Source organism: Microtus oregoni, unplaced genomic scaffold (assembly GCF_018167655.1).
Source record: "Microtus oregoni isolate MIOR12 unplaced genomic scaffold, Mior012 000005F_ref0000423, whole genome shotgun sequence".
Taxonomy (NCBI): domain Eukaryota; kingdom Metazoa; phylum Chordata; class Mammalia; order Rodentia; family Cricetidae; genus Microtus; species Microtus oregoni.
This window is the reverse complement of record NW_024543064.1, coordinates 39,543,986-39,570,681: the sequence shown is the minus strand read 5'-3', so window position 1 is coordinate 39,570,681 and position 26,696 is coordinate 39,543,986. Positions and strand designations below refer to the sequence as shown.

The window sequence follows — 26,696 nt, the reverse complement described above, 5'->3', positions numbered from 1 at the left end:
TGGGCACTTGGTGTGGACTTGAGAGGGCAGAGGCAGGGTGTGATTGACAAAGCTGCTGGAAGACAAAAGGCACTATTTTGGGCCCGAGGGAGAGAAGCCTCCTTCAGGAATCAGGTAAGGCCAGAGGCTCTCCAGTGACCTGACATTGGTCCTTTCCCTTTCTTGGCTTTGATCTTCAACTTGTTAGCTTTTAAACCCTTGGCAGTTTCCTGCTTGTCTGTAATGCATCCATTACCATGTTGGCCCCCTCCCCCATTACCTCCTCTCACTCCCAGCCCTGCTCTTCCCCTTCCCTCATTAGATGGAGGTCATTTGAGATGCCATGAAAGGGTCTGTGTCCCCTGCAGCCAGCCAGCCACCTCTGGTGCTCTCAGTGTCCTCTTTGTCCTGCAGAACTAAGGAGAGCATGTACCACTCACTGACGTATGCCACCATCCTGGAGATGCAGGCCATGATGACCTTCGACCCCCAGGACATCCTGCTTGCTGGCAACATGATGAAGGAAGCACAGTCGCTGTGTCAGAGGTGGGAGCCGTGGGGGCAGGGGTAGGGTAGTGAGGCCCACCGCACTGTCTCCTTTCTACCCACGGGCCTGGTGTGGGATAGGGTAGCGAGGCCCACCCCACCGTCTCCTTCCTGCCAACGGGCGTGGTGCAGGATAGGGTAGCGAGGCCCACCCCAGCGTCTCCTTCCTGCCCACGGGCCTGGTGTGGGATAGGGTGGCGAGGCCCACCCCACCGTCTCCTTCCTGCCCACGGGCGTGGTGCAGGATAGGGTAGCGAGGCCCACCCCAGCGTCTCCTTCCTGCCCACGGGCCTGGTGTGGGATAGGGTGGCGAGGCCCACCCCACCGTCTCCTTCCTGCCCACGGGCCTGGCGTGTCGGCTAAGTGCTGCTGCTGCTACCGCCGAGGACGTGTGTCCTCCAGTGCCGAGAGCTGGCCCTGTTGGCATGGCTGTAGAGCCTTGTCGGAGGCAATCGCTGGGGAGTAAATGGATTCTGTCTACCACTTTTTCACTCTGTCTTGGTCAGGCCCCTCTCAGAACTCAACTTACTTCATTTATAAAAGGGGCGTGATGACGTATGTGTCACCGGGGTTGCCCTGGTGACCTGGTGGCAGGGCCTGCTGTTTAGCCCACAGTCTCTGAGTGAACTAACTGGCCCGGAGTGCATCGGTGGGGTCACTGGCCACTGGGGCACACACTCGCCTCTGTGTGGGCCCAGACCCTCGTGATCCAGGAAATCTTTAGGCCTGGACTAGGGCTTCGGCTTGTGACTCAGTTGGTAGAGCTCCTGTCTAGCATATGGGGTGCTCTGAGTTTGGACCTCAGCAGGGTGAAGAAGGGAGGAAGGATCCCAGCAAGTCCGCCCTGGATTGGGAGAGCTGTGGACCGGAGACTGGAGGGGCCGGTGGGAGGTGCCTACAAGCCTTCAAGTATTTGAAAGCCTAGCAAAGGGTGTCTATGTAAAGACAAGTAGGACCTAGGCCGGCCCCTCTTTGAACCTCAGGAATCACCGGAGCCCCTTTTCCTTCTCCAGGCATCGGAGGAAGTCTTCTGTGTCGGACTCTTTCAGCAACCTGGTACACCGTCCCACCATGGACCAGTTCACAGAAGGTGGGGCTTTGGAGATGCCTTTCCAAGCATGGGCTCTGATGGCCCAGAGAGGGGAGGGCAGTATGGAGGGGAGGGGAAGGTAGAGGGGAGGAGAGAAAAGTTCTTCATTCACGTGTCCCCATGGAGGCTAAGCTATGGCCTGGGGCCTTTGGTGGAAGGGATAGAACAGGAGAAGCCCAGACCCCCAACAACATTATCAGCTAAGCACCTGGAAGCCTGAAAAATGTGGCTGTACTCCTCAGGCCCGGGACTGTGTAGAAAAAGCCTCTGGGACTTCATGTGCCCCAGAGGGAACATGGCTTTGCTTGAGCCTCCTGCCTTTGCTTTTTTCCTTCAGAGGAGATCCACGCGGAGGTCTGCTATGCGGAGTGCCTGCTGCAGAGAGCGGCCCTGACCTTCCTGCAGGTAAGGAAGCTCCCTCATCCCAGCCCACACCAGAGATGTGCAGAGAGCCTTGGAATTTTGGGTCAGTCCAGGAGTTCAAGCAAGACTTGCCTCCTCAGAGGTGGCAAGGCCTGAGGCTCAGCAACCCAACCCTGGGCAAGGTGGATGAGGAGGGCAGGTGTTTCCTCCTCCCCCACCCCATGTTCTCACAGCGGTGCTGCTGCTTTCTGGTCACTGCTGCTGCTCCTGTCAAGAGTCACGTGGACACAGGCATTGCCACAGAGCTGCTTTGCTTGATTTATACAACAAATACTTGTAGCAAATGATATAGTGGGCTTCTGCGGGTCTATAGATCTGTCATTTTGCCTGTGCGTGTGGTGTGTGTTCATGGAGGGCAGAGGTTATCAGGTGTTTTCCTCTCACTCTCCACCTTTTAACATATTTCGTGCACGTGTGTATGTGTGCGTGTGTGTGCACGTGTGCGCATGCATGTGTGTGTGAGTGTGTGTCTGTGTGTATACATGTGTGCCTGTGACAGGGAGGGGGAAAGCATGCCATAGATGTGTGGAGGCCAGAGGAGAACTTTCTGGGAATTGGTTCTCTCCTACTTTGTTTTTGAGGCAGAGGCTCTCCTTATTTCTGCTGCTGAGCTGTGTACTCCAGGCTTGCTGACCTCAAAGCTTACAGATGATTCTCAGTCTCTGCCTCCGTTCTTTGGTAGGGATTGTGATGCACTCCGCTGCATCTGGCTTGGCACATGGGCTCCAAGGATCAAATTCTGTCCGTAGGCTTGTGTGTCTCCCAAGTCCCTGGAGATGCCCTGTTTGCAGAACTCCCATAGCCCGAGGTCCTCTCTGATGTGTTTACACTTGTTACTGAAGCCCTCACAGAACCCAAAGCAGTCTTAGAGGGGAGGTCTCTTCTTCCTAAGGTCACAGGATTAGCAAATAGAGAACTGGAATTTGAATTTGCGTCTGGCCAAGTTCCTACGCAGCGGGAATTATGCACATTGTTACTGCACATGCATGTGTGTGTGTTTGGTGTGTGTGTGTGTGCGCACGCATGTGTGTGTGCATGTGTTGGAGGAGGGTAAATGCATTTTAGTGTTGGGTGCTGTTTATTTTCTTTAGCTTGTTTTTGTTGTTGTTGTTTTCTTATTCTTTTTAGACAGGGTCTCATTATACAACTCTAACTGATCTGGAGCTCACTCTGTAGACTAAACCGGCCTTGAACTCACAGCAATCCAGCTGCCTCTGCCTTCCAAGTGCTATGGTGGAAGGCATGTACCACCATGCCTTGGCTTCATTAGCTCTTTTTAATTTTAAAAAATATTATTGTATTTTTTGTGTGTGGGTGTCTTGCCTGCATGCATGTCTTGTGTATTATATGCTTGCCTGGTGCCCTCAAAGACCAGAAGAGGGCATTTGGATTCTCTAGAGCTGAAGTTAAAGACAGTTGTGAACCACCATGTGGGTCTGGGAATTGAACCTAGGCCCTCTGGAAGGACAGCCAATGAACCAGTGTATCACTCCATATAATATTACTTGTATGTATGTTTTCTTTTCTTTTTTCCCTTCCTTCCTGAGATGGAGTTTCTCTGTGTAGCCCTGGCTGTTCTGGAACTTGCTCTGGAGACTATGCTAGCCCCGAGCTCAGAGATACCTCTGCCTCTGCCTCTCAAGTGCTGGGATTAAAGGTGCGCACCACCCCCTGGCTAGCTCTTTTTTAAAAATTATAATTTAATTACAACATTTTCCCCTTCCCTTTCTTCTCAACCCTCTCATATATACCTCTCCTTCAAATTTTTCACTAATTGCTATTGCATGCAATAAATGTATGTATATACGATACATATGCATATACAAATGTTCCTAGCTATAACTTGTTTAGTCTGTATACTGTTACTTGTGTGTCTGTGTTTCCAGGGCTGAGTTGGCACTGGACAACCAATGCTGTGCTCTTTCCTGGAGAAGACCACCCCGCCCACTCCCAAATTTCCTCAGTTGCCAGTAGTTCTGTGTGTAGGTTGAGGCCTCACGGACTGTCCCCTGACCACTTTGGCGTGTCCATTGGTGTCATCCTTGGTCAACTCACTGTTGGGTAGCCATGGTGATGAGACTTTAGGGAATGGCTTCAGACATCCTAGGAGACACAGTCTCAGCCAACTCCCTGACCCTCTGGCTCTTACAATCTTTGTCCCCCTCTTTCCAAGGTTCCCTGAGCCTTAGGTGTGGGAGTGTTCTGTAGATGTAGCCAATGGGACTGGGTGCCACCATTCTGTGTTTTGGTTGGTTGGGGTTTTCTGTAATGGTCTCCATCTGTTGCAAAACGCTGCCTTGATGAGGGGTGAAGACTACACATCTGTGGGTATAGAGACAGATGTTTCTAGTTGTTGTCAGGGATTAGGCTGGTTTAGTAAGTCAGTGGGTCTGGCTTCTCCTGCCATACTTAGGGCTTTAATGGCACTCGTAGCTGGCTGGGTTTCCAATAATAGGCGTGCTGTCCCTTTTACTGAGTGGGTCTTCAGTCCAATCATGGAGCTATTGGTTACTGCCAAGGTATGCATGCCGTTAGTGTGCCTCAGGCTTATCATGCCGTGCCGTGTCACTGCTGCGGATCTCGTTGTCATGGCAGGTGTTGGGACTAATGAGTCCTGGCCTTCAGCTGCTCTCCCCTCCTAGAACCTTCTAATAGAAGTTACTAGAAGCTGTGCCTAGTTAGAGAGGATCAGAGGGTGAGATTATCACCTGTTGACCATTGACTGCAGTGTATTTAAGCCTCCATGGTGCTATTAAAGAAGGGCTTTTGGTATCAGTGTTAAAAGGTCTGCGTGTCAGTCTGTCTCTATGTCTGTGTTCTCAACCTCCAGCCCCTTGCCCGAAGCTCGCGAACTGGGTTCTAGCGCACAGAGCGCAGACACGGGGACGCGGTGCGCGGCAGGCAGGTATCCTTAGGTTTTAAAATCTTTTTGGCTCTCAGATGACGGAGTTGAACGGTTCCTAATCACTAGGACAAGAATGGCATTTTATCTTATTTGGATTTTATTATATATTATTATCACACACATACCCTGATTCTGCTGGAGGCTGAGCCTACATAGCAAGACTCATCCCTCCACCCCTGACACTGTCTCAGCCTCCTTCCCGCAGAAGCTATCACTTTCCTCATCGACCCTGCACTGGTGATCCCGTTTTGTGTCTAAACAGCATATTGTTGCTTTGGCTGCTCTGGTGTCACAGGGGCTTCCAGGTGTGTGGAGCGTGGGTTCTCCATCTTTGAGTGACTGGATAATGTCTCTTATGTAAACATGCCTTGGTTTACCTAGCTTCCATGGTGAGCCTTGGTTGCATTTGGTTTTGGTTTCCTGGACACTGATGCTGTGGACATTCCAGATAATGCCTTTTAGCCCGCGTCCCTTCATTCTGAGGGGACACCCAGGACTGGGGCACCAGACAGGCTAGGGATTGCTGGGACTTTAAATAATTCTTTACAGTAATTACCTTTGACGTTCCAAAAATGAGCAACCTTCCTTATCTGGCATGGTCCTTCTACCCAGAGGGGCACGCAGTTGACTGTGTGTGTGTGTGTGTGTGTGTGTGTGTGTGTGTGGTGTCTGTCTGTCTGTCTGAGAAGGGAGGTTGTGGCGGCCTGCTCTGGGTGACCGCTGACCACTCCCGCTTCATCTGTCATATGTCTGGGAACAGGGTGGAAGGCTGTCAAGGCCCACAGCCGTGTGTGACCCTGCAGCCTACAGTTACCTGCCTTGGACTCAGTTCTCTTCGTCTCTCCCCACCACAGGACGAGAACATGGTGAGCTTCATCAAGGGTGGCATCAAAGTTCGAAACAGCTACCAGACCTACAAGTAAGTGGGTCCAGCCTGGGGCCAAGGACTCTATTACCCGTCCCCTCAGACTGCATTGTGGGAGGCCCAAAGTCTAGAAAACTGAGAACTCAGATTTCTGTACCTCCCCGGAATCTCCATTTTCTGGAACAATGTTCTCCTGGTTTTCTGGCTATACTTGTGTGTTTGGCTTCTTGAATGTCTTGTCTGCTGGGGAAGAAACTGACCCAGGGTCTGCACAAACAGCCTGTGCTGGTGGGCAGGGGGCAGATGGACAGAGGACTTTAAGGAACAGCAGCTTTTTTTTTTTCAAGACAAGGTTTCTCTGTAGCTTTGGAGCCTGTCCTAGAACTAGCTCTTGTAGACCAGGCTGGCCTCGAACTCACAGAGATCCGCCTGCCTCTGCCTCCTGAGTGCTGGGATTAAAGGCACACGCCACCACCGCCCGGTTTCTTCCTTGACCTTTTTTTTTTTTTAACATACAGGAATGGCATGTGTGTGTACAGACATAGACACACATACACATAGAGGCATGCTCCCTGTCTTAGGGGTTCTGTTGCTGTGAAGAGACACCATGACCATGGCAACTCTTTATAAAGGAAAACATTTAATTGGAGTAGCTTACATTTTCAGAGGTTTAGTTCAGTATCATCATGGTGTGACGTGGTGGTCCTACATTTTGACCTGGAGGCAACAGGAAGTGGGTGTGGCTTGAGCATATGTGAGACCTCAAAGCTCCTCCCACAATGACACACTTCCTACAACAAGGCCATACCTACTCTGTCAACAAAGCCACACCTTCTAATAGTTCCTTTTGTGCCAGAATCATTTCCACACTATGTCTGGGTCCCTGACAAAAGTTCTCTGGGCCGGGGACAGCTGTACTAATGGCTAAAAGCCTGAAGATTTAGTCCGGAGCCTTTTTACCGAGTGTGGTGCTGCCGTCCCTTATCTACAAGTCGGAAATCAGATAAAGCTCTGAGAACCCCGCCCTCCCTCCCCTGAGTTATATGTTAGAACTTATTTCCCATTACACTTTTGAGAACACTTGCTGTCTTTTCTCCCTGACCAGGGTGACTGTTTCCTGCACAGGACACCTAAAGGCCTGTGCTAGATTATTCAGGGACAGCTAGACAAGTGCTTCAGTCCCCCCAATTGTCCTGCCAGCTTCCAGAACGGTGACAGCAGAGCACACACCTGGTCAGGCCACCCCTCCCAATTCCAGAGGCCCCTCTCGCTTACAGAGTGGAGCCCTGGGTTCATTCAGCCGGTGAGCTCCCCTCCCCCATCTTTGCTGCTCCTCCCACATCACTCTGCTGAAGACCAGTAGGCCTGCTCTAGGCTCTTCAAATATGCCAAACTGGTCTGTGCCCCCACAGCTTTCTGACATGCTTCTGTCAGAACAGTTTGCACGGGGCTGGTTCCAACTCAACTCCCAGGTTCCAGATCATCTGCCTCCTCCCAGGTTCCAGATCATCTGCCTCCTCCAGGTTCTAGATCATCTGCCTCCTCCCAGGTTCTAGATCATCTGCCTCCTCCCAGGTTCCAGATCATCTGCCTCCTCCCAGGTTCTAGATCATCTGCCTCCTCCCAGGTTCTAGATCATCTGCCTCCTCCCAGGTTCTAGATCATCTGCCTCCTCCCAGGTTCTAGATCATCTGCCTCCTCCCAGGGTTCTAAGCTCACATGTCACCACTCAGGTTCCAGATCATCTGCCTCCTCCCAGGTTCTAAGCTCACACGTCACCACCCAGGTTCTAGATCATCTGTCTCCACCCAGTTCTAGCTTACATGTCACCTCTCTACTTAAAATACCATCGGAGAAACCCTCTTTATCCCCAGACTAAGTCCAGATACAGCCTTCTCCTCCTTTCAAGTGATTGGTGGGGACAGAGAGAGAGAGAGAGAGAGAGAGAGAGAGAGTGTGTGTGTGTGTGTGTGTGTGTTACTGTGCTCCCTGCTGCCCTCTAGTGCCTGGCACAGAGAGCTGGAGGTGACTGCTGGAACAATGGAAATTCACTGGGTATCAGCTCTCTGGGTTCTGAGCTCACCCTGTGAGGGAGACCTGGGGATATGACTCAGCCCCACCCTTCCGTCCCACAGGGAGCTGGATAGCCTCGTCCAGTCCTCGCAATACTGCAAGGGAGAGAGCCATAGTCACTTTGAAGGAGGGGTGAAGCTTGGTGTAGGAGCCTTCACCTGGTGAGTGGGAACCCTCATTTCTTTAGTGCCTGGGCCAGATGCAGCTCCCCTACATGGCCTTGTCTCACACAAGGTTAGCCATTTGTGCCACTGTGCCTGGCTGTGTGCTAGGCATGGGACCTAGAAATGATTCTTAAATATTACCAGGGTTTCAAACTGGGGTGTCATAGAGGGTGACATCTCTAGAGAGTCTAAGTGTGTATCGGTGTGCCTACTTGGCAGCTTGAACCCCCGAGTGGGGGTAACTATAGCTATAGACATTGGCAACCCAGAAACTCAGACTGCTTCTGCCCCGGACGGGTAGCTGTTAAACATTACCAGGGGTCAGAACAGAGAGACCTGAAACAGCTGTAACCCACAGGGGACAGGGATCTAAGTTCTCTTTGGGGCCACTGGAGAGAGCTCTAGGGGAGGGAGATGAGCTTTGAGCTGACTCTTAGATCCTCCCAGAGTTCCAGGCAGGGAAGGGTGTTCCAGGCAGAGGAAGCAGCAGGGGCTGTTTGGAGCTACATGGAAATGCTGAGCCTGCTGTGGAGAAAGGAGCTGGTCCTGGGAGATGGTACAAAGGCTGGTACAGGTCTGGGAGAGGTGGCCAGTCTGTTGCCTGGGTAACGGGCAGGTCATGGGTGGGGCCTCTGACTTTCCCTAGGCTGCCCTCCACACACCCACTGCCTCTGATCCCACAGACGCTGTCCATGCTTCCCACCAGGATCCTGAGGCTGCTGGAGTTCGTTGGGTTTTCAGGAAACAAGGTAACTACCAGCCTTTGGGTGCCCTCTGTCCGCCCAGTCCAGGGCTGGAGCTGGGCTTGACATAGTGGGGCTGAGGGACCATGGGGCCTGGTGCCAATCCTGGCTTAGCTCCCTCTGTGTGTGACCCTGGGGAGAGTCTAGACCTCTCTGAGCCTCAGCCTTTCCTCAGGATTTCTGAGGCCACAGATCTCTCCCAGTCCCGCACAGGATAGAGGGTAGATGTGAGGACAGCCCTGGAGGGATCAGAGGCCACACCATCCCGTCCTTCCGTGACTTGTATCAGGATCCTGGTCTTCTCCCCCACTTGATCACCTGCTCACTTCAAGGCCTTGAGCCAGTCCTTTCGTCCAGGGTCATCTTTTGGTGCCCCTATTTCATCTGTGAGTGTTCAGAGAGCCCTGTACATCAGACCTTGAGAGGAACCAGGGGACTCACTGAGGCCGAGGCCTTGCACTCCAGGTCACCAGTGCAGTAGAAGGAACACTGTCCAGGAAGACATAAAACAACCCCACCCTCCTTCCCTCCTCCCTGTGGCCCTAGACAATTAATTCCCTTTCTCCCATGAGTCCCCCTTTCTGTGAACATAAGAGGCTTCACCTTGTCCTGATGTGTGTGTCCTCTGTGGCCCTCCCTGATACCCGACATTTATATGAACCCACTGCTTTTGGTTTACCTGTTATTTCTCCCAAAATGACATCATTTTTATTTTTTTAAGATTTATTTATTTATATGTATGTAGTGTTCTGCCTGCGTGTATGCCAGTAGAGGGCACCAGATCTCATTCTAGGTGGTTGTGAGCCACCATGTATGTAGTTGCTGCGAATTGAACTCAGGACCTCTGGAAGAGCAGCCAGTGCTCCCAACCTCTAAGCCATCTCTCCAGCCCAATGACATCATTTTAAAAAGGAAATGTTATTACACAAAATCCATCTTTGGCTTTGTTTGTTTGTTTTTTTAAGACAGGGTTTCTCTATGTAGCCCTGGCTGTCCTGGAACTAGCTCTGTAGACCAGGCTGGCCTCAGACTCACAGAGATCCACCTGCCTCTGCCTCCCGAGTGCTGGGATCAAAGGCGTGCGCCACTGCTGTCCGTCAAATCTATCTTTGTTAATCATGAAAAAAGCATTAAGAGTGCTATAGAGAGCCAGGCGTGATGGTCCTCAGCACTCAGGGTGCGGAGGCAGGAGGCAGAGGCAGGAGGATCTCTGAGTTCCAAGCCTGGTCTATATGGTGGGTTTTAGGACAGTTAGCGATACATGGCGAGACCCTGTCTCAGCAAACAAACCTAGAGAGAGTCACATAAGTCATCAGAAATAGAGGAGGGGTTGGGCCACGGCTGAGTGTGCGGCTTCCCTTTGTGGGTGAAGGCTGAGGTGTGTGGGGGCTTTCCCAGGGTATCACCAAAAGGACGGAGCACAAAGGAGGGAAACAGGCCACAAGGCTCAGGGCCGCATAAGGCCCACGCTTGGCCCTGGGACGTCCCCTGTCTGGGGTCCACAGCTGGCGGCTCCAGGGGCTGGTGGGTTGGTGTTCTCAGGAAGGAAGGCTGAGGTAGGAAGGTCCACCTTCACCCGCAGCTGCAGCTTGGGTGGAGCCTGCTCCAAACCAGGGCAGCTGTGGAGGGTTTGAGGCACGCCAGGCCTGTATTTGAGAAAGGGCATGGATAACTGAGGAAGGTAGACGGGAGCAGAGACTACACACACAGGTTGGTGCTGGTCCCAGTGAGGTTCTGGAACCTTCTTCCCCCAGGAAGCTTTTCTGGGCCCCAGGCTTCTCGGCACTATCCGCACCAACTTGCAGTTAGGGTCATTGTTGTCAGGTCGTTCATCTTCCCAAGCAGACTGCACTGTTGGCTTTCATGCCCTTGACAGGGTCAAGAGTAGGTGCAGATGGAGAGATTGGGGGAGGGCAGCCCTTGACTCAGGGTCACCATTCTGGTGCCCACCGCTCCTGGCTCCGGAGAACAGACTCTCTCACAACTGCAGAGACTTGCTCATAACTGCCCACCTGGACCCCGTGACTCTCTGGGAACCCCAGCCTGTCTTTTTGCCCCCCCCCCCCCCAGGACTACGGGCTGCTGCAGCTGGAGGAGGGCGCGACAGGGCACAGCTTCCGCGCAGTGCTGTGTGTCATGCTCCTGCTGTGTTACCACACCTTCCTCACCTTCGTGCTCGGTAGGAGACCCGGTGCGCCCGGGTGGCGGGCTCCTGGGTGCGAGAAAGGCTGACCCTGCTCAGGCACCCAGGACTGGGCAGAACCAGGTCCACTGGGCCTGCTGCTCCTGGCCTGTCTGCGCAGGTTCCCTCTGTGAAATGAGGGTGATTGTGCCACCTTGTGGAAGGTGTGAAGATGACAGCTGTGGACTCAGAAATGGCCCCCAGGTTATAGTGAGCCTGTGATGTCCCTGGACAGTCACCCTGTTACCCTGTCACCCTGGAGATAGGGAGAATCGTGCCATTTCTCAGAGGGAAGACGGAGGCCCCAAGAAGGCCATGGCAGGTTGCTAGGAGGAGCGCAGGCCCCCCGCAGTGGGAACCTGAGCAGCGCATCTCCCTGCCACCCCGCAGGTACTGGAAATGTCAACATCGAGGAAGCAGAGAAGCTATTGAAGCCCTACCTGAACCGATACCCCAAGGTGAGGACCAACCTCCGCTGGTCACCCCATCCCACCTGTACCCGGTGGACACTCCATCCTCACGACTGTCATTGCAGGGTGCCATCTTCCTGTTCTTTGCCGGGCGGATTGAAGCTATCAAAGGAAATATTGATGCTGTGAGTGATGTGGAGGTCTCCTGGGATGTCCCAGCCCAGCGAGAAGTTAGACACATAGGAGCATTCTTGGGGGTAGGGGGACCCCATGAAAGAGCAGGGCTGGGAGGAGCACTCCTGACTGGGGTGGTCTGGGGAGATGGAGGGGGGTGGCGTTGGTGCTGTAGGCTTTTGATAGAGAGGTGCGGGCTTGTGGCATTCCTAGTCAGGAAAAGCTGCCTGGGGCATGGTGACTAGGCTGGATGAGGTGAATGTGGGTGAGGGTAGTGATGTCGGAGGGGAAAGAACCACAGAAGACACCAGACAGGGAAGTCACAGTCAGGGCCAAGTCCAGGGCACTACGCCAATGCGGAAGACTACATTGTAGGGTCTTGGAAGCCTCCTGCTAGTCCTGCTGGGGTAAATCCCCAGGTGGGGGTAACCATGGAAAACCACTAGAGTCTTGGGCGTTTTCTATGAAGGAACAGACTACTATATCAGTATAATATTGACACTCTCTGGGGCTGGGTAGATGGCACAGTAAGAGGCGACCTGAGTTTAGTCCCCAGCACCCATCGTGAAAAAGTCAGACATGGTGACCTGTGCTTATAATCCCAGTCCTGGGGAGGGGGGTGGGGGAAGCAATGGATCCCTGAGGTTTGCTAGCCAGCCAGCTTAGCATAATTGGGGGGCCCCAGGTTCCAGAGAAACCCTAAGATGACAGCTCCTGAGGAAAGACACGAGGTTGACCCTTGGCCCGCCTCTACATCCATCGACATAAGCACACCAATGCCAACACTGCAGTATTAACACCTTGTGTACCCTGCCCTATCCGCCCCACCCCCCGCCCCCCAACACACACCAATGCCAACATTGCAGTATTAACACCTTGTGCGCCCTGCCCTATCCGCCCCCCCCGCCCCCCAACACACACCAATGCCAACATTGCAGTATTAACACCTTGTGCGCCCTGCCCTATCCGCCCCCCCCCGCCCCCCAACACACACCAATGCCAACATTGCAGTATTAACACCTTGTGCGCCCTGCCCTATCCGCCCCCCCCCCCCCCAACACACACCAATGGGCTCTGTCCCATGCTTTCATTCCGTGACCAAATCCCTACAGTCAGAAACCAGGACAGGAAGCTGAGGTTCCCTGGCTTCCCAGACTCCGTCTTGACCCGGCCCAGTTCAGGACCATCATGCCTTGCGGGGAGGCCTCCCGACTCTCGGTAGGCTGACCCCCAGCTGCTCACAGGCCATCCGGCGGTTCGAGGAATGTTGCGAGGCCCAGCAGCACTGGAAGCAGTTCCACCACATGTGCTACTGGGAGCTTATGTGGTGCTTCACCTACAAGGGCCAGTGGAAGATGGCCTACTTCTACGCCGACCCTGCTGAGCAAGGAGAACTCCTGGTCCAAGGTGGGCTGACACTGTGGGTCAGGGCGTTGGGTGGCCAGGGGTCCCTCAGATGGGCCAGATCCCCGACCGAGCATGGATGTGTCTGCTGGGTTCTAAATGGAACCAAATGTTTGAGGAGGACTCAGGGTTGGGAGGAGCTGAAAGCTAGGCCAAGCAGAGAGGCTGACTGGGTGCTGGCACTGAATCCGGCCCTGTCCATCATTCTAAGCATCCTCCTTGTCACCAAGCTACTCTGTCCCTTCAACTCTCCCTGTGTCCGTATAGCTGTGTGGTCACCTGTCTAAGCACGTACTGTCCAACAGAATTGCCCACTACGGCAGGGATTTTTTTCTTTGGCACCACCAAGCATGCCAGCCACAAAGACACATGGAAGGTGTCCAGCACAGCCGAGACACTGAATGGTTACATTTTATTTATGTTTAATCACATAGCCCCAGTGGGTTCTGGTGGTCGCTGGAATCAAACAGATCTAAAATACCAGCGGCTTGTATAATTCAAGTAACTGGGCCTCACCCTACGCCAGGGATTCAAACTGTATCATCCGGCTTAGCCACCCCACCTGCAGTTGGGTTCTCTCCTCTGACAGCTGTGTTTCAGGCAGCTTCTCTTCACACTACAGGCAAGGTGGCCGGGGGCTGCCCCCAAATTACATCTCCCTCTTAGTTTTCCACCAGAGCCCGTCGTTAAGCCTCATAGATCTGGGTCAGCATCTGGAGCGGGGGGGGGGGGGGGGGGCGGGGGGGGGGGGGGGGTGAGAAGGTTCCCTCCCAGAGAGTAGGAGGGAGAAGTGTGTTTTCAGAAGAAGAATGAGGCGGTGTGACTGGAAGGGGTGAGAGAAAAAGGTGGGGAGGAAGTTATAATATTACAGATCTGCCACGGAGGCAAAATAAAACAAACAAGGCATCTATCCGCCCAACACAGACAGCCAGACTTAGAGTCAGTGCAGACAGTGCCAGCGCTGTGCCTGTAACAGTGAGGGCAGTGCAGAGCTCTGAAGTGAGTGTCTGCCGTGTCCCCTCCTGCTACATAGCACACCTACCCCCGCGACTTTATCCCTTGTCCATAGCAGACATTGCTAATCAACCCTAGCATCCTCCAGGATCTTTGAAGCCACTTGAACTGCAGGTGGTTGTTAGAGCAGCTCTGCCCTGACACACATCATGAGACCCAGTGGTCACCTGCATCTCCTCTCTCTCTCACTCTGCCTGTGCATGCTTGTGGCTCTTCTGGGCTTTACTGGGCACTGAGACCAAGCTGAAGTGAAATCCTGGGGCTGACTGGAGCTCTGAGGAAGCAGGTTCCCCAGTAATCCCTGTGTCTCTAGCGTTTGTCTTCCTTTTTCACCATACCCCCTAAGGTAGAAGGGACCAACTCTGTTGTTGGGGTACACAGTGGATTTGGGGTCATTCACGGGGAGCTGCTTTTCTCCTAACTGCTCGCTTCCTTCTGAGCAGAGGGTTTTCCTTGAGGCCTTCCTGCTGTTGAAGGTCCATTCTTAGGGCCTAACTCTGGGCCACATCCATTCCTCATTGTCCCCACTCCCAACAAGAACAAAGCCTTAAGGGTCCTTTCCAAATTAAATATGACTGCAGAATCTTTCCTGTGGCATGAGGCAGGCAACAGGGTCCACCCACACGGGGACAGGGAGGCCTGGTGAGGCCACACAGCCACAGTGAGGGCAGGCCAGACTTCCCAGGCATGACAAGTCTGCTGTGAGGAACACCTACCTCTCTGTCTGACTTTGGGGCAGTGAGTTTTCCTCTGCCTGCAGTTCCCTTCCTCAGATAGGTTAAAAAGGCATCAGTTTCGGGGCCTGATCCCTTCCTGCTCTCCAGCACCAGATCGCCACGGCATCCATCAGCTTCCAACTCTAGGGATTGATTTGCCTGTGGACGTTGCCGTATATGCCACCTCCTATACTCAGCTCCTCCTCTGCTGGGATCACTGAAAGTCCACCCTGCAGAGACCTTGAGTTTGCCCAGAGCTTGCAGCCTAGGGCTAAGATGGTAGCAATCTGGTGTGGCACAGCTTAGTCCTCGGAAGGCAGAGGCAGGGGGCCCAGGAGTCCTGGAAGAACCACCAAGGCGAAAAAGGGCTGATTCAGGAAGGCAAAACCTCTGGGCTGAGTCAGGGAGGAGGATTTAGGGACAAGAGAAAGGGAGAGGGCAAACCCAGAGCAAGAAACAAGGGCTGGGGGTGAGGGCACTGCCAGGGTTCTGTGTTCACTGGGGGGGGGCGGGGGTTTTGCTGTGGGAGCGGCGAGGGGTGCTGGAGGCGTGATCCTCCCTCCGCTGGCAGCTGCTGGAGGCTCAAAAATGGGCACTGTCTGCCTGGCACAGCCTTGGTTTCCTCCTCCAGTGAGGGAAACATTTGTGGAATTAGAGGTAAACAGCTGACCCCGGGGAGAAGGGACTCACATCAGGAAGGTGACCGTGCCCCCACCATGTCCTTGGATGACTTGCTATGCACACGTCACTGTATACCCCAGCCTGACTGCTGGTCTACAGCGAGGGTGAGGGAGCTCTTTCCTCTAAGAAAATGTTTCCACAGGCAAAGGCCCCGGAGGGCTGTAGCGGAATGGAGAAGAAACAGTATTAGGTGATCCTGCAGAGGTGTCTGGGGTCGGTCATGGAAAGTCTGAGGGAGTCCTTGAGCTATAACTGTCTGGCATATAGGGCCTTGAATGTCCGTGCTTGCTGAGCACTCTTGGTGCCAGGCCCTAGCCTAGGCCCTGGATCCAGAGAGGACAAAGCAAAGACCCCACTGAAGGCTCATCCTCTAGAGACATGAAGCACACAGATGTTTCGTGTTGGCTTCCAGTGGATAGAAGTCCTCTGTCAGAGACAATGCTGGTGTGCAGTCAAGGCTGGGTCACGTGTGTCTTGAAGGAGGACTGCTCAGGCTGCAGTGGGCTGCAGGACGGAGCCCCTCTGGTCTGGGGCAGAGCGATGGCTGGGTTAAAGTCTTGTCCAGCATCCTTGGTTAGCGCCTCCTATGGCTCAGCGGTTTCCATCTGTGTCTGTCCCCTTGTCCCCTCACATGACCTATGGGCTGTGTGTTCCCCCTGAATATATGAGGCACATATTAGTTATCTTCCATATACAACAGTTATTGCTCAATAGCTCATTTGTGTTTGTGTGTCAGAGCACATATTAGGGAGGCCAGATGTTGGTTCCCAGATGTCATTCTCTATCGCCTTACACCTTATCTTTTGAGTTGATGTCTGTCCACTGAACATGAACCTTACCATTTCGGCTGGGTGGGCTGGCCAGTAGGCTCTAGGGATCTTCTTGTGTCTGCCCTGTGCCCTCCGCCACACTTCCCATCCCAGACACCTGGGTTTATGTGAGTACTGGGATTTGAACTCAGGACCTCAGACTTCTGCAGCTAGCACTTTACCCACTGAGCCTTCTTCAGCCCTATTTCTCTTTCTTTTTTTTTCTTGTTTTGTTTTGAGATGGGGTCTCTGTCTTGGCTAGTTTTTATGTCAACTTGACCTAAGTTAGTGTCATCTGAGAGGAGGGAACTTCAATTGAGAAAATGCCTCCATAAGATCAGGCTGTAGGCAAGCCTGTAGGGCATTTTTTTTAAATTAGTGATTGATGTGGGAGGGCCCAGCCCCTTGTTAGTGGTGCCACCCTAGGTTGGTGGTTCTGGAGAGTAAGTAGTGATGTTCAAGCCAGTAAGCAGCACCTCTCCATGGTCTCTATTAGCTCCTGCTGCCAGGCTCCTGCCCTGTTTGAGTTCCTGCCCTTGTTGCTGTGATGAAGTGTTATATGGAAGTGTGGGTGAAATAAACCCTTTCCTCCCCAAATTGCTTTTGGTCACAGTGTTTCATCACAGCAGTAGTAACCCTACAAATTGGTATCAGGATCATGGGGTATTGCTATGACAGACCTGACCATGCTTTTGAGAGAATTGTGGAAGGACTTTGGAATTTGGGGCTAGAAAAGCCACTGAATGTTCAAAGCTTGGTGAGCTGTTCTGTGGGCACCAGGAAGGTAAGAATTTAGAGTAATGTAGACGATGGAGGCCTGGTTTATGAAGTTCCAAAGAGAAGTTTAAGGCCACTTAAAGACTATTAGGACCATCTGTTGAGTCAAGAATCTGTGGTTCTGGTTAGCTGGGGCCAGAGAATCAGTGATGATGAGTAAGACCAGAATCCCTGAAGGGAAACCTTCGCCTTACCGTGATTAAGAAAAGACAGCATCCGTGAGGTGAAGCCTTCTGGGAAGTGTTTCTTCACAGTCAGCACACACGGGCTGTGCTCCAGAGGCCACCAAGTTTGTCCCTTGCAGCTGAACTTGATAATGTGTAGGTCACCAGATGGTACTGGGTTGGAAGGCACGAGGGAGTCACGAACAGCAGCTGGGGCTTGACACTGAGAGGCCAGGATAGACCACTGGAGAGTGAGGCCTTGGTAGCCGTTGAAGCTTACTCCTTTAGATGTGTGCTCAGGGGTGTATCACTCAATCATATCATCTCTGAAGGATAACCATACCGATTTCCACACTGCTTTGCACCAATTTACACTCTTACCAGCCGTCTGCAGGGGCTCCTCTTCCCCACATTCTCTCCAGCATTTGTTGTCATTGCGTTTCTTGAATGTAGCTTTGATTTGCATTTCCATTATGGCAAAGGATATTGAACATTTTCCCATTTATTTATTGTCTATTTGTACCTCTCTTTTTCAAGACTTATTTAAGTACAGTGTTCTGCCTGTGTGCTTGCCTGCAGGCCAGAAGAGGGCACCAGATCTCATTCTAGATGGTTGTGAGCCACCGTGTGGTTACTGGGAATTGAACTCAGGACCTCTGGAAGAACAGCCAGTGCTCTTAACCTCTGAGCCATCTCTCCAGCCCCTGTACCTCTTGTTTTGAGAACTGTTTTGTATTTTGTTAATTATTATTGTGTGTGATTGTGGGTGTGTGTGCCAGGATATATGCGGTCAGAGGACAACTAGTGGAATCTGTTCCCTGTTTTATCCTTGTGTGGGTTCCTGGGTTGAACTCGGGTTGTCACATTTGTGAAGCAACCACTCTACCATCTAGAATGACCCTGTGTTTTTACTTCTTTTTACTGTGTGTGTGTGTGTGTGTGTGTGTGTGTAAGGTCTCACTTAGTTCAGGCCTCAAACTTACAGTGAAGGGAAGGATGAACTTGAACTTATGATGTACTTGCCCACCATGTCAGAAACATGCATCACCTAACTTTTTTTTTTTTTTTTTTGAGACAGGGCTTCTCAGTATAGCTCTAGCTGTCCTGGAAATCTTGAATGGCCTCAAACTCAGAGATGGCCTACCTCTGCCTCCTGGGTGCTGGGATTAAAGATGTGCACCACCACCACCCAGTGAGACAAACCTTTTTAAGTTTTTTTCCCCAGACATCACAAGGTTTTTCACCTGGTTATTTCATAAGGAGAGAACTTCTGTCAGCTTTAAATTCTTAGCTCAAAACCCTGAGTAAGCTGTATTTGGGGCTGCACCCCAGTGAGAAAGCTGTGGACTCTCCAGACACTGGCTAGACTGGTACATATGTACCACCACCATTTCTTTATTAGATTCAGACGCTATCTCAGGTATTCAATCTAAAAGGAAAAGGTTAGACAAGAGGGACCGTCCCTGGAATGTCAGGGGCAGATGGAGGACCAGTGACACGTTCAAGGTTCCATAAGGAGACTCCATTATACACCCACAAAGACCAGCTTGGATGCCGGTTGAAGGGTTGGTCACCTCTGTGTTCCAGCAAGGATGGTGCGGGAGGAGATTCCAGGATTCCCTCTCCTTCTCCATGCACTACTCGGCCTTTGGCAAGTATTTTCCTTGGCAGTCGCCCTAGGAGGCAGGTTTTTCCAAACTTAGCCACTTGAGGGCAGCACAAAACCGAACGCCTCTAACCCTCACCCCAGAGCCTTGCTTGTGCTGCTGTGTGCAGATGCCTGCAGTTCAAGCAGAGCTCCCCACGTCCCATCAGGTGGCCTTTGGATCTAGCAGGCAGGGTCCTTCTAGACACTTTCTTTGGGCTGGATTGAGGGGAAGGTGTAAAAGTGAGCAACGCAGGTCTCCCACTGAGCCCTGCCAGGGCCCTGTTCACTCTTCTGACATAGAAAGTCCCTACTGCAAGCCACCTGAGTCCCGTGCATACCACTCAGATGGGTACCTATGAGTCTGTGGATCTTCCCATCATCCTTCAAGGGCACCTGTGGTCACCACTTCCCAGCAGCACCCCTCCGTGCTCACCCCACCTCTTCCCTGTCTCAACAGGCCTGCATGGGTCAGGTCTTTCTCTTGACGGAGTTAGGGGGCGAGGCACAACTCACATTTCCTCAGCTGCTTCAGCGACCTCCCCTGGGGACTTGGTGACCATACATCTCTCCTCTGGACCCCAGTGAGGGCCAGCCATGGTACTTGTGATCAGAGGGAGGGTTGCTTTATCTTCCTGCTGCTGTCTCCCACAGGCCACCTACATCTACATGAAGGCTGCGTACCTCAGCATGTTTGGGAAGGAAGACTACAAGCCATTCGGGGATGACGAGGTGGAGTTATTCAGGTCGGCCCCACCACGGTGCTCCTGTTGCAGGCCTTCCTGTTAGCAGATCAGTCAGGTTCTGTAGTGATAGGAGAGGCACTCCCAGCTCGGTGCCCTGTGCCCTTACTCCTCTCCAGCTACCACTCCATGCCAGTGTCGCTGCTGGTTAGAACCCTGTGAATGTGTTTTGTCAGAAGCTTCTAGCACTCATCTCTCTCATCTGGTCACTAGGACAGATGGGGACACTTCCCTTCCGATGCCTGAGGAAATATCACGACCAAGGTCACTTATGGAAGGAAGTTTATTTTGGCTTATGGCTCCAGAGGGTGAGTCCACTGTGGCAGGGGTGAGGTGTGAGGTGCACAGGGGAGAGTGGCAGGGTGACAAGCGCCAGGCATGGTACTGCAAGAGCAAAGCTGCAGGTAGAGTGAAGCCTGCGCCCCGTGACATGCTTCGTCCAGCACGGTCACACCTCCTAAACCTCCCCCAAAACAGCACCAACTGGGAACCAGGAGCTCAAATGCCTGAGCCCATGCGGGACATTCTCATAAAAGCCCGCAGACTGAGGTCCGGAGAGTTAGCTAGAGCCCCAGAAGCACAGCCCAGAACTAAATCTACTCCCCAGCTGGGACACCTTGGACAATTCCTAGGATAGGGAGAACAAACTATAGTTTTCAGTTGGGAATGTATCTGAAGATCCCGGAGTAGAACTTGGGGCCTACAGGGCTGTCCCCAGAGTGCTGCTATTCTCATTGCTCTCTGTATCACTTACTTGCCTTTTGTGAAGAGTCAATGTTAGCTAGCCAGCCTGGAGTTGGAGGAAGGAGTCTAGAGCCTTGCTCCATGAATATGAGGCAGACCTTGGTTAGTGCTGGGGAGCACTTACCTGCAGAGTGCCTGCTGCAGCGCAGCGAACTCTGTGGTCCCAGCTCACAGAATTCCCCCAGAAAGCTTGAGAGGTGGTATGAGCTACGCGTCTGAGATTGGAAAACAGACCCAGAGAGGTTCTGCAATAAATAAGCAGCAAGGAATCTGGGGTGGCCTCACCCATCCAGTTGTTTCCTGAGCCCACACGGCTCCTGGTCTGAGATCCCAGCCACACCCAGTGGCCAGGCAGCTGGTCGTGGGTGAGGCTCCAGCCGAGGCATGCCTAGCTGTGTGCATTTTATTCTATCCTTGAAACAGCTGAGGCCCTATCTCAGGAGGCTGGAGCTAATTAAGGGTTTGAGCTGTTTGTGCAGGTCCCTCCCTTTCCCCGGGTGTTGGTCTTGCCTGTGAAACTGGGATTAGACTTTTGTGGACCCTCCCAGGAAGGCCTGGGCGTCGAGGGGAGATAAGTAGGAGGCAGGCCTGAGGGATATCTAGGCACATTTTCACACTGCCAGCTCTGGAGCCTTTGCAAGCAAACAGGCCATGCAGAGATTGTGAAATGAGACCATAACCATAGGCTGGCTCACACCTTGAAATGCTTTTTGGTTAAATTCCCTCACCACACCGTGTGGAAACTGAGGCTCGAGACCTGCACCGTTCTCCCTATACTCCTGCTCCTGTTGCTGCTGGAGAACTGAACATGTCTGCTGAGCCAAACCCTTAGCCTTTCTTTCCCCGTTTCTTTTTCAGGGCTGTGCCAGGCTTGAAGCTCAAGATTGCTGGGAAATCTCTACCCACCGAGAAGTTTGCCATCCGGAAGTCCAGACGCTACCTCTCTCCCAACCCCATCTCGTTGCCGATCCCTGCTCTGGTGAGTAGGAAGGACAACCTCTGGGGCAGGTGGATGAATGGACTGGAGAGGGTTTCACAAGTCACCAGGGTGGGAAGACATGTCAGCAGGCTGCAGATGCCTCGAGGCAGGAAGAACCACTTTCCTAGGTACTAGACAACACTCCAGCCCCAAGCATCAGCCAAGGATCACCTGACTGTCTTGTTCCTAGGACGACGGTTCTGCTGCGACAGGATTCTAATCACTATTTACTGTAGCCTTCATTAGATCAACCTTTTCTGAGGCAAGGGTAGCATTTCAGCCAGTTATGTTTGACTGAAGAAAGCCTGCATGGCAGGGGGCAGGGGGTGTAAGGCTTAAAGCAGGTCAGTAGAGAGAAGGCTAAACTTGTCTAGCCCACACAGGTGGAGCCTCAAGATTAGAACTCAGGGCCACTGTTAGGCTAATTCCACGCATAGTTGGAGCTGGCATCAGATAAGCTGAGTCTAGAAGAGTAGAGAGCCCTCTCTGCTTGCTGGACAAACTGTAGACCCAGCTCCCCCGGGCAATGGTGGCAAAGGCTTAGGGGCCTTCTACTGTGAAAAAGCGTCTCCATTGGCACCTGGCCCAGCTCTTGCAGAGGTGTGAAAATCCACTGGTGACTTGTGTAAATACTTCCTAAGCTGACCTTTTCCTACTTGTTCTATTTAGAACGTGTAAGTGTATCCTCGAAGTTCTGAAGTATTTTACAGAGTGACTACGGTAGCACACACTGTAAGCCCAGCATTTGGAAAGTGCAGGCGGGAGGGTTAGCAACCTACATAGTGAGTTCAAGGCCAGCTTGGGATACATGAGACCCTGTCTCAAAAAAAAATTAGTTTAAAATGTACAATAAAGTTATTACTATTGAATGAGGAAGAGGGTATTATGGGAAGGACAGATGTGACTTAACCCACAATTTAAATGCTACTTCTGTAGAAAGTGGTCCATGATTGAGTACACTGGGAGGGACAGGCCCAAACCAGGATATAGACTGCTGATTTTTCCTAGAGACCACAGAGCAACTTAAAGAACACTGACCTAAATGTGCACTGTAACAAGAATCTGTGTAACCATTTTATATAAATGCATTCCTATCCATGACCTGGCTTGATGACTTAGGAAATGTGACTCTAACAGGAAACTCAGATATTAAATTTTCATTTTCAATGTCAGTCAGGGTGATTTCTAATTTACATGGAGAGGCCGCCATCCTTGAGCCCACTCCTGCTGGGGAGAGATGACCGTCTTAGGCTCCACTGTCTTGAGATGCTTAATAGTTTCCTCCAGTATGGAGGTCCTGCCCGCTGGAGCAGAGAGGGCTTCCCGGACAGTTTGGGCATGGCCCAGTCCTCAGGAAGGATAGAGAGGGCATGATAGCAACCATAGTGGCTACAGCAGGAAAGGTAGCTGAAACCTATTGGCAGTCAGGCCACCCGAAATCCTCATGGAATACAGGAGCTCTCAGTAACAAATCCCTGGTGGGGCTGCCTCCATAATGCCCTCAGCCTTACACCTCCATAGGCTTGGACTCTGGAAGATCAGGGATGCAAGGCCTCAGACCTTTGAGCTGAGCTGCCTGTTTGACAGATGGGAAAACTGAGGCCCTGCCGAGGCAGAGATCAGGACTGACTTGCCCCACTCGCTCTCAGGAAATGATGTACATCTGGAATGGCTATGCTGTGATTGGGAAGCAGCCGAAACTCACTGACGAGATGCTCGAGGTCATCACCAAGGCTGAAGAGATGCTGGCTATGGGCCCAGGTGATTACCCTCAGGCTCTTGAACCTGCCAGGCTACGTCAGGTCTTGAAGTTTCCTCTGCCAAAAATGTCCTTTCTTGTCCTCTATCCCAGTAGCCAGTCTTTTAGAAGACCAGTATTAGCTCCTCTAAGCAAGTGTCCCTTGTTTCCTTGTCCAGGCGTCCTCTTGAGATTCCTCCAGTTACTCCTAGCTCTCTCTGGAGCCATTATCTCAGTATCTGTCTTTTCTTCTCAGATGTGAGTCCCCTGAGGTGAATTGTCTGATTCACCTGTGTCCTGGGTTCCACAGAGGGGCTCCCTGAGTAACTGTTGCAGAAGTGAGCAAGCCTACCTTCTTCCCCCACACCCCTGTTCTCAGAGAATGAGTACTCAACAGATGATGACTGCTTGGTCAAACTGCTGAAAGGCCTGTGCCTGAAATACCTGGGCCGCATCCAGGAGGCAGAGGAAAATTTCAGGAGCATCTCTGCCAGGTAAGTGCTTCTGGCTGCTCATCCCCCACCGCACTCCAGCCAACTTGTCCACCACACAGGTGCTGAAGTGAGATACCGGAGGCCTAACATTTAATTTGGATGTTTATGGTGCACACTTAATTCCAGCACTTGGAGTTTGAGACCAAAACATAAATTTGGAAGTTTAGCAGGTAGGAAAAAAAAAATCAAAGGAGAAAAGTTTAAGTGGAGAGTGTTTGGAGACAGGGCGGGCACACGGTAAGGACCTTTCCTGCCTGCTGAGAACTATGAGGAAGGCTACCCCACAGATGGAGTTAGGAAAGGATGCGCAAGGAGTTTGTCTCCAGGGCAGTATGGAGCATGGGTCAGAGGGTGCCAGATAGGGAACAGGTTTCCCAGTTTAAAAGTCATTCAACCTGGAGAAAGCATGGCTGAGACAAACAGGGAGGTGAGCTGAGGCTATGACAGGACCCACAGTGTGAGGATCCGGCTTTTCCAAGAACATGAAGTTCCAAGAAGGCAGTGAAGAGGACCTGAAGGATGTCTGCTTCTCTTCTGCAGTGAAAAGAAGATTAAATATGACCACTACTTGATTCCAAATGCCCTGCTGGAGTTGGCCCTGCTGTTCATGGAGCAAGGCAGAAACGAAGAGGCCATCAAACTCCTTGATTCTGCCAAGTAAGGCTTGGTCAACCCCCATGTTTTCTACCTGTGTTCCCTCAGAACAGGTGTCCAGGCAGCAGTGAGGCTACAGAGCTGGTATATAGACCCAAGTCTCCTGATTTCAAGGACCAATGGGACCAGGAATGGGCCAGAAGGCATGACAGTAGTTGCAGATGACACCACTAGGGCTCAGCTTTTCATCTTGAATCCCTTCAATGTCCTAAAAGCTCAGGTTTCAGATTATGTATGGATGAGGGTGGTAATGGTGGTGGTGTCTCACCTAACTTTCCAGAATGGCCAAGCTTCTTGTGTCTGGTCCTTTGCTTCCCTTTAGACAAAACTACAAGAACTACTCCATGGAGTCAAGGACACATTTCCGAATCCAGGCGGCCACACTCCAGGCCAGGTCTTCCCTAGATGGCAACAGCTCTGTGGTGTCATCAGTGCCCTTGTAGCTTTGTGCTCCCGGGCTGGAAGACAACACACAGCTAGGTGGACAGAGCTCCTGGAGACATTTCAAAAGACCCCCCTCCTGCTGCCTTTCTGTGGGGTCCACCCGCTGCTCCAGTGGAATGGCACACAATATTTTACCTGTTTGGCCAAGGCCTTTGCCAAGGGCAGAGCAGGTGGAGCCCTCTATCACACATACGGGTACTTGTTTTACACTGTGATGTTTAAGAGAATGTACGAACAGTTTACATTTCTTTAGAATATACTGATGGGATTATACTTGGTGTTTAAAAAAAAAACTAAACCAAAAAATTGCCTGTAAATCTGTTTTCAACTCGGACAAAGTGGAAGTAAATCTCTACATGCTGCCAAGGCCAAACTGCTTTTCAAATCTCAGCGATGTCTCAGTTGTCTCAGACCTTTTTTGTAGCACAGGGGGAGTTTCTAGCATCTGAGCTTTTGGCTTCAAAGTTCTAATACCGAATTCCAGGACAGCCAGAACTGTCTAGAAAAAAAAAAACAACCAAATTAAGTTGCTAGCACTTAAAAATGAATTTTCATATTTGGATTTTGTCTTCTAATTGAAAAAATGGCAGACGGGAGAATCAGTTCGGTCATTCTTGGAGGCTCTGAAGCCATAATGAGACGGTAGACCCTGTTCTCAAAAGTGATTCAGCATGAAGCCTAGGAAAAAGCCAAACAAAATCCTTTATTCACGATCCCTTTTCATACTTAGTGCTGCTTTTTCCAGAACTACACAAAAGGATCTTTCCAGACAACAAGTCCTTTACAAATCTGTTCTTTTCTAAAGCATAGATGCTAAAACCAACCTGGCAGTGTTGAGGGGGTGGTGATTAGAGCAGCGGTTGTGAGCCCTTGAGACTGCCAGTATACCGAAGCCACCCATCACATGACACCACCATGCTTTGTAAAACAGCAGCTTACCAGACTGAGCTTCAAGTGCTTTTGTTTCCATTTTAAAAGGTCAGGATGACTTGCTTGCAACACCCAGAGATGCTGCTGCTGTGTTCCTCCTGCTGGGCTTCATTAACTAGCCTGCATTTACCTCAGCTGCCCTGGCTGCAGTATGGCTAGTAAGTTTAATGGAAAGCTTCTTGTATCCACCTGTAGCTTTCTGAGCTCATCTGTGAAAAAGAACACCAGATTTCTAAATCCTGTCCTCAAGTAGGGGAGCTTGAAGGTGGAATCCTATCCTAGGCTGCTCCATGTCCTGAGTCTTTCTGGGTCACATCTTCTCTAGAGCAGACTTTCATAGCACCTCTGCCTAGGAGGAGACTGTGACAGCTGGTTGGTCCAGAGGGCAAGTGATCCAAATGCTGTGCCCCATATGAACAGCTGCCAGGGGAGCACAGGACCTGAACGGTCCCTTGGCAATGCCATCTAGCTCAGATGCTCACATGGTCTGCAGGGTGGTTGGCAGTAGGCTGGTCCCTATCAGGGCTCCCATACCTTGGCAGGGTTCCATATCATCTCTTGAGTCAGAGTGAAAGTGTTTCCAATACAGCTATCACCATCCACAGCAAAAAGTCACAACCTGATACCAAAGCGAGGCCCCTAAAAGGTTTGGCTCAGGACCAGGTGGGAGATTCCCAGCAAGAACTGTCAACATGAGAAGAGCCCTTCAAAAAGTCTCAGCACACTGGGACCACTTAACAAATGAACCTATAAATCCACTGCTCTTATAATTATTGAGGTTCTTTAATTCTCTAATTCTCCTTTTTGGGGGAGGTGTTTGAGACAGGGTTTCTCTGTGTAGCTCTAGCTGTCCTCAGAACTCAGCGATTCGCCTGCATCTGCCTCCCAAGTGCTAGGATTAAAGGCATGCACCACCACTGCCTGGCAACAATCTCATCTTTTATTTCAATTATACAGCTTTTCAGAGTTCCTCTTCAACAATTTCCTAATGTACTTATAACAATCAGTTAATTGAGAAGAATGGGTTCTGATCCAAGTGGTAAATGGGAACATCTCATCCTGCTGGGGCTAGCACAACTTCTCTAGAATAAGGTGAACAGTTCAGTACTGACCAACAGTGTACACCCACAACCAACCTCATGTGGGAACTTGAAAGTTTATTCCTAAATGAGCAACTATAATTGTTTCCAGTGCATAAGCCAGTTA

At 51.5% G+C, this 26,696-nt stretch overlaps 1 protein-coding gene across 1 annotated transcript in view; it reads left to right on the top strand.

The window, feature by feature from the left end:
- The window catches only part of Ttc39a (tetratricopeptide repeat domain 39A), a 41,294-nt gene extending 16,361 nt beyond the window's left edge, over window positions 1–24,933 (top strand). The window contains 17 exon segments of the mRNA XM_041652756.1: window positions 394–525; window positions 1,539–1,615; window positions 1,953–2,020; window positions 5,798–5,862; window positions 7,944–8,067; window positions 8,729–8,794; window positions 10,859–10,967; window positions 11,361–11,428; window positions 11,506–11,565; window positions 12,799–12,930; window positions 12,932–12,961; window positions 19,419–19,510; window positions 21,110–21,230; window positions 22,880–22,991; window positions 23,348–23,462; window positions 24,003–24,119; window positions 24,439–24,933. Of these exon segments, the coding sequence (XP_041508690.1) occupies window positions 394–525; window positions 1,539–1,615; window positions 1,953–2,020; window positions 5,798–5,862; window positions 7,944–8,067; window positions 8,729–8,794; window positions 10,859–10,967; window positions 11,361–11,428; window positions 11,506–11,565; window positions 12,799–12,930; window positions 12,932–12,961; window positions 19,419–19,510; window positions 21,110–21,230; window positions 22,880–22,991; window positions 23,348–23,462; window positions 24,003–24,119; window positions 24,439–24,559 (1,609 nt within the window). The 3' untranslated portion in view covers window positions 24,560–24,933.
- Window positions 24,934–26,696: the final 1,763 nt, after the last annotated feature.